Genomic DNA, 16237 nt, shown 5'->3' with positions numbered 1-16237 from the left:
GGAGTAAAGTGGTTTCAGTGCCACTGTAGCTTCAAGGAAAGCTTTGATTGATTGATTTGAATAGAGGGATCATATGCCTCTCTTGGACTGGATCAATGCAATCGTTGTTCCCTTGAAAGCAGTCAATATTCTTCCTTCAATGTAATTTGCTTCAGCCATACAGGTGGCATTGGGCATGGTGTATACAAGGGTGAATGGACACACTGTGCTTTGCATTTGTACCTTTAGCGCCCTTGTGGCCAAGGTGGAGTCTGCTCTGCAGGCAGCTCTGGCCAAGAGATGGCGCGCACAGGAATGCAGCAGGGAAAATTCCCTCCACCCCATGGGCACCTGTTCCAAACCCCCCAGAGTGGACACCCCCCCCCCACAGGAAAAGTATCATGGATATGACAAAGGGAGATATTTATTTACAGAGGGATGAGAGGAGAAAAACAACAAGGGGAAATGTAGGGGGAGCAGTAGAACAAGGTTGCATCCAAACCAAGGCCCCATAGGCCCAGGGGTAGCACAGTCTGAAAGGGCAGAGACTGAGCAATGGGTCTGCACACAGAGTTCAGGAGTCCTGAGCAAAGTTCCAGTCCAGTGCTGAGTCTTGGGTGCTCCTGGTCGTCTTTGGCGCCAGTGAACTTTCCCCAACAAACCCTCTTCTGCCGCTCTCTGCAAAGCCACACAGAGAGACAACCTCCCCACTTAACTAGCTACAGCCTCCCTCCTTATTCCCAATGCAGAGTCACAAGCCCCATGCAGCTCTGGGCAGCAGTGATACTGGGTCCGGCTCTGGCCTGTCCTTCTTGGGTGATTCCCCCCTGGCACAGTGCTCCTGCTGCCTCCTGTCCTGGGGTGCCCCGATCGGCCGCCCTGTCCTTCCCAGGCTTCAGGCAGGTTCCCTCTCCTTCACTTTGTCCAGGGCCTCCCTGCTCCAGCCCTTCTCTTCCCCGGCTCCAGAACCACACCCCCAAGTTTCCCTCCTTTCTCTCACTGCTCCCCTTCCCCAGTAGGAAAAAGATTTAAAGGGGCCATGCTCTCTAAACCCCAAGGGATTACACATTAAAGCAACACAAGGGTTTGTATTGAACAAGTCAATTATTTTTATGTCGGCTTTCCATAATACAGCAATGAGAGCCTTTTGGAGCTGCAGCCAATACTGCCCCTTGCAGGCCAGACTCCATCTTCCAAAATGGAGGTTGACCTTTGTTGTCATCAGGCCCCCCTCCCCATCCTTATATGACAATGACAGCTGCTCCCCACAGATCAGTCTGTCTGTCTTAGGGTTTTGTACTGCTGCTCATCATCATAGTATCTGATCGTCTTCCATATAAAATAGGTTAATAAGAGCCTAACGGACTCCATGGAGACCCCGACCTTTCCCTCTCTGGAGGTTATATAAAGCTCTGCTTTGGTAGCATATCCCAACCAGAACTGTAGCATGCACATGTGCAAGGGCGTGGTTAACTGTCTTCTCTCTTACCTCCGGCACCATTTTGCTTTGTCACTGGTGATCTCCCCAACAGCATTGTGTTGCGAGTGGATAAACTGGCCACGGCAGTGCAAACTGATCATGAGGTATTCTGAGCAGACATGCCCAACACTTGGGAAAAAATGCAGAAATTGTGTTTGTGTTTGGCTTAATTAGCTTGTGAGTTGCTTGTTGGCTAGTTTTCAGCTTGTAGCTTGTTGTTGCTTCTATTTTGTTTAATCAGCTCTGGGCAAGGGGGGGGCAAACGGGCAAGAGAGGACAAGCTGGGGCAAGAGGGGGAGAGAGTCATACTTTCTCTCTACCTATTCTTTGAAAGGGCAAGTCAAGTGACTGATAGTGGGCTAATGAAAAAGGGTCATTAGGACATCTTTACGTTTTGGGAGATCTGCAAGTCATGATGGGAACAAAACCAAACTGGCCCTGTGGGAATATTAAACTATTATTTGCATTCTATTTGAACACTGATTGAAAATAGTGATTTCTTCCATTGTCAGGTTTCCGCTACATTAGATATTGTATATTTCCCTTGTATAATTATGGATTTGGCTTGTTCAGAGCTTCAGTACTGCTGGCAAGGGCTAGACCAAAGAGACAAATCAGTGTTCATCCTATTTCCATTACAAAGCTTTAGCATAGGTTGAAGATTCCTGCCCCAGTGAATGTGCATTTATTGGGTGCCCCATACAGCTCAACTAATTGCTCTTGGATTATTTAGTTTTATCCATCAGACTCCTTTAGTTTCAAGATTTGCTGGGAGGGAGAAGTCAGTTAGCTACTTCAATGATGATCTGGGTAGTGATACGTAGGTAGATTTAGTATAGATGAGCTCAAGCCATACAAATTGGAATCTGATTAAGCTTCCAAACATCCCATGAGCTGTGGGTGTTCAAGTTATGAGGGTTGGGATTTAGGAACTGTAGTGGGGCGGCTACCCCAGTCCCGCAGAACAGGGGTTGAAAGTAGCCCTGGAGAGGGATGCGGCTGAAAAAAAAAGAGTGAAAGGCTAGGCTGATTGGGGAAGCAGCCACAGCTGGGGGCACACCCAATTTTGAGATGGGACCAACTGCAAAAATTGGGAACAAAGGCATGATGAGATGTCATTGTTACCAATGGGGCTGTAACTGGGCTTCCCACCTTATGGATTCCACCACTGATTTCCTCTGGAGTCTGGCCCCAGACATCTTGTTTTGATGCTTTGCAGTGGACAACACCAACACTGGACTCTGTCTATGAGATGCTGGGGTGCATTATCCACAGTGAAGCAGTAAAAAAGTCAGGCTGAGGACAGACTGTGGAATCAATCAGACTCTGCAGCCAGTTGGGAGGGAATTCGTAGCAGCTCTGTTATACTCTTTAGGGGAACAATGCTGTTCACTTTGGCATTGGGAGAGGTGCATGGCCAATTCCTGCAGCAGATGCTTAGGGATCAGAGTGCTGATCACAGCACCCCCCTGACACTTCAAAAACAGTGACACTGAAATCATGATAACGAACACCTATGTTACAGCCGGTATCAGAGGAAGCATACATCTAGCAAGTGCATTGCATTCCTGTAGCGAAGCAAAGGCTCACCGGTGTGGCGCCTCCTCCTGGTCGTGTGGGAATTAGCTCTTTTCCAGTGTACAGAGCACCCTCTGCAGGCCAGTGTCTCGCCTGCTGCTGGCCCCACGCCCCTTCCGGACCCTTTACCTCAGGGTTCTGCTCCTGCTTCCTCCCAGGGGAACCCCCAACCCTCTGTCTCCACCTCGCCTCAGTGGCTACTGCCAGTCATCATCTAGCCCCCTCTCACCGGGGCTAAGAGCAGTTTATAATGGCCGCTCATCATTGGCAAGGGGTTGGACCTACTGCCTCTGCAGCCCCTGTACCTTTTGTAGGCCTTCAACAAGTCCTGCAGCCTGGGGGTTTAACCAGGCTGGAGCTCCCCAGCTCCCTTTGCCCTTCCCCAGCACTGCTCTGCCTCAGGTATCTTGCTCCCAGGCAACTAGCCCTTCTCACTCCAGGGCTAGAGTGAGACTCCCTCAGCTACTGGCCCCCAGTCCTCTTATCAGGGCCAGCTGGGCCCTGATTGGGTGTGGCCCCAGCTGTGGCTGCTTCCCCAATCAGCCTAGCCTTTCACTCTTTTTTTTTCAGCCGCATCCCTCTCCAGGGCTACTTTCAACCCCTGTTCTGCGGGACTGGGGTAACCGCCCCACTACAGTTCCTAAATATTTTCTATTCAAATATATAATGAGGAGGATGAAGGAGAAGAGGGGGGAGGAAAGGGACAGGAGAACATCCCAAGGCCACAAATCCTCATGCTTCAGGGCATAAACTGAGCAGTGATCACCATAAAGGGTCAGGAGGCAATTTCTCCCCAAGCCATTAATGTTAAACAGTTAGGTGCATAGTGAGGATTTTACATCTTCCCTTGAAGCATCTGGCATTGGCCGCTGTTGGAGAGGATTCCAAATGCCCCCAGAGAGGAGGAGGAGAAAGCTGCAGTGAAGGAAACAGTGCTTTTTGCCAGTCACGAATGGGTAGCGTCGCCCCCAGATCATCTGCTGTCTCTTGTGGGATCTGCCTGAATCTCTCTACCTAACACAGGAAAAATAAAACACCTGGCAGAGATTAGCACGGGGGTAATAGAGTTTTAGAACTGGCAGTACAGCAACATTTGATTTAGACATGAGCTCAATTGCTACAATTTGATATGGATTTTGATCCCAATTTCTTGGGAGAGAAAAAAAAATGTGGTCAAGGGTTTTTCCAGTGGACTCATCTGTTCTATTTGTTTTAAATACAAGTCAGACAGGAGTGCCTGGGGTGCTGCATGGGATCAGGGTATCATTAAATGCGTAGGAACCTGCAAACAGCCCTGGTCCTCCATTGAAAACCACCCGGGTGCACCCGGAATCAGTGGGGCTCTGCCTGGGCTCAGGGGTTTGCATGTGTGATTCTCAATGCAGAATGGGAAGCAGATGTAGACACAGTCTCTGTCTCAAAGGGCTCAAGGTCTTGCTCCTCTCCTTTCCATCCTCCCCCTGGAATGAAACATGAAACCTCAGGTTTAGGAACAAGAATGTGCAGGCTGCAGCCTTGGGCATCTGTTCATTTGCTAATTTTTCTCCTCAGCATTTGAATAACCTTATATTTTTTTCTTGTCTCTTCTCCCCTGCAGGTCCACGGACTATGGCACTACCTATGAAAAACTAAATGACAAAGTGGGCCTGAAGACTGTGCTGAGCTACCTTTATGTCAGTCCTACGAACAAGAGGAAGGTAAGGGAGAGCCATTGATCTGGTAGCCATAGAAACAAAATTACCATGCTCTCTTCATTTTAAAAAGAATTCTGATCCTAAAGCAAAATCCAGCCGTAAATCATGAGGCACTCAAGGATGTGAATCTGGCCTAATTTACACTGGTGTAACTCCGTGAAGTTCAGTGGAATTACTCTTGATTGACACAACAGAATCAAGCCCTTAATCTCATGCAGAAAGTGTCTAGTCTGTTGTTAGAGAAATAAGGGAAGTAAATTCACTTGTAGCTGATTGTTCTACCTCCAAATAAGCTGAATTCACACACATGTTTGTGAGACCCTTGCCTCTGCTGATTTCAACTAATACACCTCTCCTTGCCTTATAATCAGCCACTTCGTATTGGAAACACCAGGTAAAAGACATCCCTTCCTTGCACTCGATGCTGCTTTCTTTTATGTTTCCTCAATTTAGCAAAAAGAGTTGGAGGAAAAGATGTAACTGACACCTGGGCTGGTTACTGTCACGTCAGAGGGCTGATATGCGTGCGTGTGGGGCTGTGGGCCGGGACCTAAGCTTTTAGTGGAACTTGTGGGAGAGAACACGATGTCATAGCTTTCAAGCCCTCTGCCCAGTCTTCCCACGTGATGCAATTAGAGCTGCAGCTGACTCACAGAACACAGACCAAGCGTGTCTACTGGGTGCTTTTTGATTTGAAGTCATCATTGTGGTGGTTCAAGGAACTAGCAGAGCGCTGGCACTTTTAGCTGCCCCTGGAAGTCAGACCAAGATTGCTCTAGCTAAATGCTTGTATCTGTACTGCACGTTAGGCAGGCTCGAAGACTATTACATTTGATCATGTCTCTCTCTATAGCTTTCCAGAGTTGTATTTTGCTATTATTATTATTTACTATTGTTTTTCCATCACTGGTCAGGCCACAGAGGTTTCAGGACTGATGTTTATTTCTCCGTCTGGAATCTTTATGGCAGGCACATTTCTATAGCAATCAGCCAGAACTACCGTACCAATATGTATAATGCAGCTTTTTTATTTTTTTCCAAAGCAGAGGCTGAATTCTCATGAACATTGTCTTCACCTGGTCAATGTTCTGAGTGAAATGGGATAAAGTTGGTTGCATTTTGCTGTATAGATTTTATCACTGCTTGCCCCCACAAGGTCCCATCTGTTGTCCTCGGAGGAGTAGTTTCTTGAGAGTCCAAAGGCCAGTCAGAAAAATGACAACAGGCCTCATTAAGAGACTTAATTCAACTGAGTGTAATTAAAACTACACAAGCATCAGATAAGGTTGATTCAAAACTGGTTGGCGAGTTTTAGTGCGTGGGATTGATATGGAGGCAGTCTGTTGGTACTGGGTGAAATTCTCTGGCCTGTGCTATACAGCAAGCTCAGACTAGAGGATCACAATGATCTCTTCTGGCCTTAAAAGCTATGGCTGTATGAAGCAAGCTGGAGAGCTGATTCCAGTTCATTCTGTTTCCAGAGCAACATCACCCACCTAAGATCTGAAGCAAGATATCAGGTTGCAGATACAGTACACTTTGCTTATTAGCAACCACTTGTTTCCCAGCAAAATGGTGCTATTATCTGGCAATTCCCAGGAAGCGGATGCCTTTGTTTTCAGGTGTGCCAGTACAGCGCAATGATGAGCGACTGTTTATTCAATTTTCTTGATACAATGTTGAAAAATAAAATGAAAAAAAGGCACCATCAAAACCTGCCATAATTGGTCCACCGTAACGAGGAGAGCGATTTTAGATCTTAGCCTGCTGTGCTGTATATCCTGTGACAAAGCTCTGTCCTTGCCTCCGTGGGTCCCGTGTTTCCTGGCGGATTTCACTAGCTTCAGAGGCTCACTGTGACCCTCCACATAACCCTTCTTTCTCTAGAGACAAGGATCACAATCTGAACCATTTTCATCATAAGCCAGCGAGGGAGGTGAGGAGAAGTTATCCTTCCTTGCACGGTCTCTGTTGTCTCCCAGTCTCAGTGATTAATCGGGGGCAAAGGGATGGGGGGAGCCCAGGCCCACCCTCTACTCCGGGCTCCAGCCCAAGGACCCTAATAGTATCAGCTATGGTAGCTGACCTTTTAGAAACGTGACATGTACAATTCCCTGGGCTACTGCCCCCACAACAGCCCTCACTGCCTCAAGCTCCACTTTACCCTTACCTCAGGGCCTCCTTCCTTGTGCCTGATATGGTGTGTACTACTCAGCCTCTCCAACCACGCAACTTCTTCCCACAGCACCTGACATGCACCCCCACCTGACTGACTGGGAGGCTTTTAACTAGTTTCAGCCAGCCCCTGATTGGCTTCAGGTGTCCCAATCAACCTAGCCTTCTCCCTGCCTTCTGGAAAGTTCTTAATTGGCCCCAGGTGTCTTAATTGACCTGGAGCAGCTGCCATTTTAATTAACCTGGTATCAGGGATTTGTTTAGCCTGGAGCTAATATATCTATCTCCCACTACTCTTCCATAGCCTTGCCCCATCACAGTCCTTAGAGTGGATGCTCCACCTGTGGGACACCGAGTGCAGCAGCGCACTATCGGACAATAGTGTTTATATATAAAAAGCCATCCTTGCCATCACATTGCTGCTTGTCGCCCTGGGTTGTGCTGAGCGCATAATCCTGTGAAATGTTACCACTATTCTTAATGCACCAAACAACGGCTCTCGAGACACCCACCTTATCAGCTACTTGCATTTGCTTAGTGCCTGGCCCATGTAGGATCCCCAGAGCCCTTTGGCAGTGAGAGTTTCCAACATGTTTGGAAACCATGACATTTAACAGAAGTACTTGGCTGCACATGTTTGGAGCCAGCAAACTGATTACAGATAGGACCTCTCTTCTAATAAAGTTAGCAGGCAGCCTGGCATGCCTGTTGCCAATATCCATATCCCATTAATATCAAAGTCCATGGGACCGGATCATTTGCTGGCAAAATGTTGTGAGTAAGCAAAAGTTGTTAATACTGGGGTTGCTATTAAGCAGAATCTACTGTATTACACCATCAGAGTTATCTCATTGGCTAATCACAGCCTTGGGGTACACCGTTTTCTAACAACTTTGGAAACCCTTCTGGATTTACAGCTTAGTCCAGGGGTGGCCAGCCTGAGAAGGAGCCAGAATTTTCCAATGAACATTGCCAAAGAGCCACAGTAATATGTCAGCAGCACCCCAATCCGCTACACCCCTCCAGCCTCCAGCCCACCGGCAGCCCCACCAATCAGTACCTCCTACCTGCCACAGTCAGCTGTTTTGGAGTGTGCAGGAGACTCTGGTGGGGAGGGACAAGGAGCAAGGGCACGGCAGGCTCAGAGGAAGGGGCAGGGGCCTTGGGGGAAGGGGTGGAGTGGTGGCAGGACCTGGGCAGAGCAGGGAGTTGAGCAGTGAGCACTGGAAAGTTAGCTTCTGTAGCTCCACTTTGGAGCCAGCACCTATACAAGGAGCCACATATTAACCTCTGAAGAGCCGCTTATGGCTCCGGTTGGCCATCCCTGGTAGTCCTTCCTTGGTGACAGTTATACCCCACATCCAGTCACTCACTCCTTGCTGTTTCAGTTAAATCTGTTCTAAATGGTAGTGCATTGTTGCTGCATACGGTTAAACAGCTGCCTTGTGTCAACCCCAAATTCGCTCCGCATCAGTGGAAGACAAAGTGATTTCTATGTACAGAATTTGTAAAGTGCTTTGAGAATTTCAGTTGCTGTATTAGACTGTCTTGGATTTGTCATTTTCCAGGATCATGTCACCGTGAGCCACCTCTCCTTTGCGTTGTCTAAGAATGAGAGAGAGATGAATGTATAGTTTCAGAGTAGCAGCCGTGCTAGTCTGTATCCGCAAAAAGAACAGGAGTACTTGTGGCACCTTAGAGACTAACAAATTTATTTGAGCATAAGTTTTTGTGGGCTACAGCCCACTTCATTGGATGCATAGAATGGAACATATAGATAGATAGATAGATTAGATAGATACAGAGAACATGAAAAGGTGGAGTAAGAGGCTAATTAATTAAGATGAGCTATTATCAGCAGGAGAAAAAAACTTTTGTAGTGATAATCAGGATGGCCCATTTAGACAGTTGACAAGAAGTTGTGAGGATACTTAACATGGGGAAAGAGATTCAATATGTGTAATGACCCAGCCACTCCCAGTCTCTATTCAAGCCCAAGTTAATGGTATCTAGTTTGTATATTAATTCAAGCTCAGCAGTTTCTCATTGGAGTCTATTTTTGAAGCTTTTCTGTTGCAAAATTGCCACCTTTAAGTCTGTTACTGAGTGGCCAGAGAGGTTGAAGTGTTCTCCTATCGGTTTTTGAATGTTATGATTCCTGATGTCAGATTTCTGTCCATTTATTTTTTTGCATACAGACTGTCCGGTTTGGCCAATGTACATGGCAGAGCGGCATTGCTGGCACATGATGGCATATATCTCATTGGTAGATGTGCAGGTGAACGAGCCCCTGGTGGCATGGCTAATGTGATTAAGTCCTATGATGGTGTCCCTTGAATAAATATGTGGACAGAGTTGGCCATTGGGCATTGTTGCAAGGATAGGTTCCTGGGTTAGTGTGTTTGTTGTGTGGTGTGTGGTTGCTGGAGAGTATTTGCTTCTGGTTGGGGGGGTGTCTGTAAGCAAGGACTGGTCTGTCTCCCAAGATCTGTGAGAGTGCGGGATCATTTTTCAGGATAGGTTGTAGATCTTTGATGATGCGCTGGAAAGGTTTTAGTTGTGGGCTGAAGGTGACAGCTAGTGGCGATCTGTTATTTTCTTTGTTGGGCCTGTCCTGTAGTAGGTGACTTCTGGGTACTCTTCTGGCTCTGTCAATTGTTTTTTTCACTTCAGCAGGTGGGTATTGTAGTTTTAAGAATGCTTGATAGAGATCTTGTAGGTAGATTGTGTGGTGTTTCCTGGATGGAAGCTGGAGGCATGTAGGTAAGTATAGCGGTCAGTAGGTTTCCAGTATAGGGTAGTGTTTATGTGACCATCGCTTATTAGCACTGTAGTGTCCAGGAAATGGACCGCTTATGTGGATTGGTCTGTCCCTCGGCCCGCGCCACTTCCCGCAGCCCCCATTGGCCTGCAGCAGCAAACCGCAGCCAGTGGGAGCTGCGATCGGCCGAACCTGCGGACATGGCAGGTAGACAAACCGGCCCAGCCCGCCAGGGGCTTTCCCTGAACGAGCATTGTCCCAAGTTTGGGAAACACTGGACTAGGCTGATGTTGATGGTGGGATGGAAATTGTTGAAATCATGGTGGAATTCCTCAAGGGCTTCTTTTCCATGGGCCCAGATGATGAAGATATCATCAATGTAGCGCAAGTAGAGTAGGGGCATTGGGGACGAGAGCTGAGGAAGTGTTGTTCTAAGTCAGCCATGAAAATGTTGGCATACTGTGGGGCCATGAAGGTACCCATAGCAGTGCCGCTGACTTGAAGGTATATATTGTCCCCAAATGTGAAATAGTTGTGGGTGAGGACAAAGTCACAAAGTTCAGCCACCAGGTTTGCCTTGACAGTATCGGGGATACTGTTCCTGACGGCTCGTAGTCCATCTTAGTGTGGAATGTTGGTAGAGGGCTTCTACATCCATAGTGGCCAAGATGGTGTTTTCTGGAATATCACCAATGGATTGTACCTTCCTCAGAAAGTCAATGGTGTCTCGAAGATAGCTGGGAGTGCTGGTAGCATAGGGCCTGATCTCAGTCCACATAGCCAGACAATCCTGCTGTTAGGGTGCCAATGCCTGAGATGATGGGGCATCCAGGATTTCCAGGTTTATGGATCTTGGGAAGCAGATAGAATACCCCTGGTTGGGGTTCTAGGCATGTGTCTGCACAGATCTGTTCCTGTGCTTTTTCAGGGAGTTTCTTGAGCAGATGGTGTAGTTTCTTTTGGTAATCCTCAGTGGGATCAGAGGATAATGGCCTGTAGAATGTGGAGTTAGAGAGCTGCCTAGCAGCTTCTTGTTCATATTCCAACTTATTCATGATGACGACAGCACCATGTATGTTACAGGAAGCAGTCCCAAGTACTTAGATTGTATTTTTTATTGTGCAGGGAGCATTTTTGTTGTTGTTAAATGTTCATACGATACCTAGTGCAATGGTGAACTTGTATCTGACTGGGGCCAGTAGGCACTACTGCAATATGAAAACACAACCTTAACCATTTGAGCTATAGGCAATGACTTCCCATGTGCATTGGATGTAAATCTTACAACCTCTTTATTTACCTATCACAAGAGGGCAACATGAACACTCACACTCTCTCTCTCTATCTCTCTCTCTCTCCATTCCCAGGTGAAATGTTTTTACAGTGTATATCAGTTTCTCCCTGAGCTGATGCTCACACTTTCTGTCGATTATTGATTAGCTTGCACGCTGCTGCTAACGCTGTCTGCTCATTAGTGCTTAGACGATTAATAGTTACTTGGAGGAGGAGAACCCTGCTACATACATCCATTCCTAATTGATTTACTAGGGAGAAGGATAATCACTTCTCAGCTGCCCTGTAGAACTAGAGTGGGAATTACCTGTCAGATTCCTTTGAAGCCTAAAAATACTTCTGTTTAACTGCTAAATAGGAATTATGCATTCAGCTGAATGCCAGGTATATAAACATCATTTACCTGAATTGGCAATGTATCCCTGGGCTTAACTAAAGTACAAGGCAAGAAGATCAAACCCCCTCTTTTTATTTTAAAGCAGAACTCTTGTCCCCAGTTTTGGGGATGCTTATGGCAAGTTATTGAATTCAGTTGCATTATTCCATAGTGTCTAGAGCTGTTATGATGACAGGCCATTAGGAGGTGCTAGTCTCCTAATATCAGGCTGCCCCCTATCTCCCATAATAATGATTAATATTAGCAATACTTTGCAACTACTTGGCACCTTTCAACCTCCAAGAGCTTTATGTGCAATAATGAATTATGCTTTCTATCTATCCATCCATCCATTCATTAAGATTGGATGCCTTTTTTTTGTTTTGGAAAACATTCTTTAGTCAAACACAAGTTATGGGGCTCAGTACGGGAGTAATTGGATGGAATTCTCTGCCTTGTGCTATACAGGCAATCAAACCAGATGGTGTAACGGTCTTTCCTGCCCTTAAAAATTCTATCTATCTATCCTAGGATTTTATCCTGCCACCCATTACCATAACATCTCAGCACCTTCCACGTAAAACCAATCGCAAAGTCCCTAATGAACTTAATGGGGTCTTTGGCACTTCTCCACTTTTGGGGTAAAATGTCTGCTTGGGGTAGGAATTTTGGTTTTAATTATTTGTATATATAATTATATATTTATGATATGCATATTGATTTCCTTTTGTTTAGGTTGATTCATTTCAGGGGCTTTTGGTTGACTGGGTTTTTTGGGGTAAAGGGGAGTGCAAATGTTGTGAGCGTCATTCTTGTGCTGGAAGGGGCTTTCTGAAGAGGAAGGTTTTGCAGTATTTCCTAAAGAGAGTCAGACTCTGGATTTGCCTCTCGTCCTTTGCAAGTTCATACCCTAGGGAGATCCCTGATTGAGAATGTTTTGTTTCCAGCTCTTACCTGCTTTGCGATCTGCATTGTCCCAGAGTAACATTTTCTTCTAGACCCAGTTGAACAATTGTGAATATTTTTCATCACAAAAAAAATGTACAGAAATTTCAAATTGTCAGATAATTTCAGCCAACTCTGCTTTGCAGCCATGTAGCATTTTTCATCTGCAAATCTTAAAGGTAGGTAAATAGCATTATCTCCATTTTGCAGGTAGGGAAACTGAGGCACAGAGAGGGGAAATGACTTGCCCAAGGTCACACAAGTGGGTAAGGCCCAGATCCTCAAAACTATTAAGGCATCTGATGTCCATTGATTTCAGTGGGAGGTAGGCTATGATCCTCAAAAGTATCTAAGTACCTAAGTGTACAACAGATGGTGCCAGCAGGAGCTAGTGTGTGAGGGAAGAATGATCAAGCAGTTATGTATCTTAGAAGACGTGAGTCCTATTTCTGGCTCTGTCATTGACTCAAAATGTAACCACTAAATGGCTAGTAGACCTTGACTCAGAATGTGACAAATAATTGTATTTTTAAAAAAGAAAAGGAGTACTTGTGGCACCTTAGAGACTAACAAATTTATTAGAGCATAAGCTTTGGTGAGCTACAGCTCACTTCATCGGATGCATTTCTAACAAATTTATTAGAGCATAAGCTAATGCATCCGATGAAATGAGCTGTAGCTCACGAAAGCTTATGCTCTAATAAATTTGTTAGTCTCTAAGGTGCCACAAGTACTCCTTTTCTTTTTGCGCATACAGACTAACACGGCTGCTACTCTGAAACCTGTCATAATTCCCAGTGTCACTGTGAATTAGGACTTGGCTTCTCCTCCTCAGTTTTCCTCATTGGTAAAGTGGGGAATAGTGATCCTTACTGTACCTAATTTACTGGGGGAGTGTGGAAATTAACTTACTGGTGTTTGATCAATGACCCATAACTGTTTAAACTCTCCACATTTGCTGCTTTCCAGTGATTGCTGTATCAGGGTGTTTCTAAGTAGAAGAAGATACTCTATATTCATTTTTCTGTTGTTAATCTCTAAATGGCGACCTCTGTAATTGTATACTTAAATTGTATCCACAGATGCCTAAAATTAGGCACAGAGAGGTTAAGTGACTTTTCCAAGGCCCTGGATCCACTACCACCTTAGAGCATCGTATACTGTACACTTACCTGAGTGTGTGATCTTGGGCGCACTCAGGTAAGCGTACAGTTGACAATGCCTCGGTTTTCCAATCTGTAAATTTAGGACAGTTTTGTTTTATAGATCGAAAATTGAAGGTACCAGAGGAGTTAAGTGAATGGCCCAAGTCTATACACTCGTCATTGGCAATCGGGTTAGAATCCACGAGTCCCCTGCTCTGTCTTCTAGACCACAGTGCTGCTTGCTGCTGTGTCTCATACTTCAAAGGAGTGGGATGCGACAGTGTTTTGGGGGGACGTTTTCTAGCAACTGAAATGGGTGCTTGGAAAATACATCCTACCATTGCTTAGTAGTGTCACAGATGGGCAGACAGCCAGTGTTCAATAAAACTAGAGGGTAGAGGTAGTGGTCTGAGCGCAGGACTGGAAACCAGGAGCTACTAAATTCTAATCCCACCTTGAGCAATGACTCTCTCTTTGCCTCACCTGTGAAGTAGGAATACTGCTACTTACCCTGCTTAGAGAGGAGTTGTGGGGATGGATTGATACATGTTTTCATGGTGCTTTGAAGCTGAGAAATGATATCAACAATTGGCTGGTATGCATGCACAGCTGCCCTCCCCTGGCTGGAGTCAGAACTGCTTGACTGTTGTATCATAGTCCCTGTATTGGTCGGAACTCAGGCGATTTCTCTGTTTGCTCAAGTGGTCGCGTCCTGTGCATTTGCAATGAGATCTGTTCCCTTTGTCACCACGGAATTCCACGTGGTCATGATGCGCAGCCCATGGACAGCTGTGAAGTCCTCAGTAGCTATGGTTTTCTTACATAATTATTATTTCCAGTCATGATGGGAAGCCAAAGTGCCTGTTGCTGTGAGATTTCCACCCCCATTAAGAGGCTGTAATTAGCAGAGCATATTCTAGGACACATCCTTCACTCCAATACGTACACCCACGCCGTTATTTGCAGGAGAGCCCACAATAGGAGGCACCTGGCTCAGCATCAATTACATACAGGTTGAAATGGGCCTTATGACTCACTGATAATTTTCTGAAAGACTCGAGAATCATCTCACAGAAGCCTTTGCTGCAGATGAATATGATTAAAAGGAAACACAGGCCTGTGCTGTGAAAAAGCAAAGGTTTTCCCTCAAACAGGCATTTTCTGTTCCAGGGGCCATCTGTAGGGATAAGGTTGCTGGGTACTCTGCAGGTATTCTCTGATGGGCAGCAGGAATGTCAATTCTCTGTTGATCTTTTTTTGTGTGGTTTCAGAGTAGCAGCCATGTTAGTCTGTATTCGCAAAAGGAAGAGGAGGACTTGTGGCACCTTAGAGACTAACAAATTTATTTGAGCATAAGCTTTCATGAGCTACAGCTCACTTCATCAGAAAGCTCACGAAAGCTTATGCTCAAATAAATTTGTTAGTCTCTAAGGTGCCACAAGTACTTCTTTTTTTTGTGTGTGATGGATTCTGGGCTGTAGTTGCACGTTATTATAGGCGGATAATTTCTGCAGTTGTGGGAACAGGGGTTGCAGTTGTTTGCTCTTTTTAATGCAATGCACGGGGTGGGGAGGAATTGTCAGTTGTGTTACGGACCTTTACACTGTTGCATCTGAGCATGAGACTTAGGGCCAGACCCTTAGCTGGAATAAACTGGAATAGCTCTGATGACTTCAGTGGGGTTCCATCACTTTATGCCACCCGCTCTTTTATGTGCATGGATGTGTGTGGCAGAATCAAGGGCTGAGGTGCAGGGGGTTTGTGGCTGGGGCAATTGTTGTTGGAAAGTAGAAATGACTGGGTTGTGGTGAGTGGTGCGGGAAGCAGGATGAATTGATCTGTGCTGGGGCAGAATTGTTGTGGAGTTTAGAATTCAATGATCTGTTTCCAAATAAAAATTGTACTTGGTTTGTTTGTTTTTTTTAGCCAGGTATTTTTGGCAGCTTGCAGGGATTTTCCTTGTGTGGGGATTTACAACTAGTGTTAGAGACTGTTGTAAGGCTGAGTATTGAGAAGCATTTATGTGTAAGCGAGAACATGCACAAGGAAGGAACGGAGGGATTCAAACACAGTTGTTATGTGGATGGGCTGCAAGAAGGAGGGATGGACTGCAAGAAACATTACAATAAATTGTTTCAGTTGTAGCTAGTGAATTCCTTGGGGCTGTGAGGAAATTTAACCCCTAATAGGCATCCTTAGTGATCGGCACTGGCTTTCACCCCTCTTGGTGCAAGGAGTACATCAGAGGAGTTCCTCATTGTGGTGCATTATGGGAGATATAGTCTGTCCTGAAAACCCAGCACACAGGGAGAGTGGGAGCCTAAGGTACCTGAACTACAACTTCCATAAGGCATCCTGGTGCCATTTTGAATCAAAATACTTTGGCTTTTCAAATGTTCCTTTTTTCAACAAAATAACATTTCCCCTGGAAAGCAGACCGTTCTCGTGAGAGATTTCCTTTAGCTGAAAACCCAGTTTTCCACTGAAAAAGCTGGGGTGGAAAAGTTTTCCACTTTCCACCAGCACTGACCCATGGGCTTCAGATGAGATTGGATAGAAGGACAAAACAGTAAAAAACAAACCAACCATAGATATTGTTCAGATAAAAAGTGAATAAACCTGAGGTCTTGATTACTCAGGGTCTTTTAATATTCCACTGCACCCTAGTAAAAGTGGGGGTGATAATCCTAGTGTTCTGGCTGGATTCCACTTCGGTATTAGATTCTGCCTCCTTAAATGCTCCTGGCAGTTTCAGCTGGACACAGCTCTTAGCTCTGAGCTGAGGATTTAAGTGGCACATAGGCCTTGGAC

The 16237-nt window shown here is 45.7% G+C and overlaps 1 protein-coding gene across 1 annotated transcript in view; it reads left to right on the top strand.

Moving 5' to 3' along the window:
* The window catches only part of SORCS3 (sortilin related VPS10 domain containing receptor 3), a 498155-nt gene that overhangs the window by 240546 nt on the left and 241372 nt on the right, over window positions 1-16237 (top strand). The window contains exon 3 of the mRNA XM_038411611.2: window positions 4635-4734. Within this exon, the coding sequence (XP_038267539.1) occupies window positions 4635-4734 (100 nt within the window). The remainder of the gene's footprint in view (window positions 1-4634; window positions 4735-16237) is intronic.

This window comes from Dermochelys coriacea, chromosome 7 (assembly GCF_009764565.3).
Source record: "Dermochelys coriacea isolate rDerCor1 chromosome 7, rDerCor1.pri.v4, whole genome shotgun sequence".
Classification (NCBI taxonomy): domain Eukaryota; kingdom Metazoa; phylum Chordata; order Testudines; family Dermochelyidae; genus Dermochelys; species Dermochelys coriacea.
This window is presented reverse-complemented; position numbering and strand designations above follow the sequence as displayed.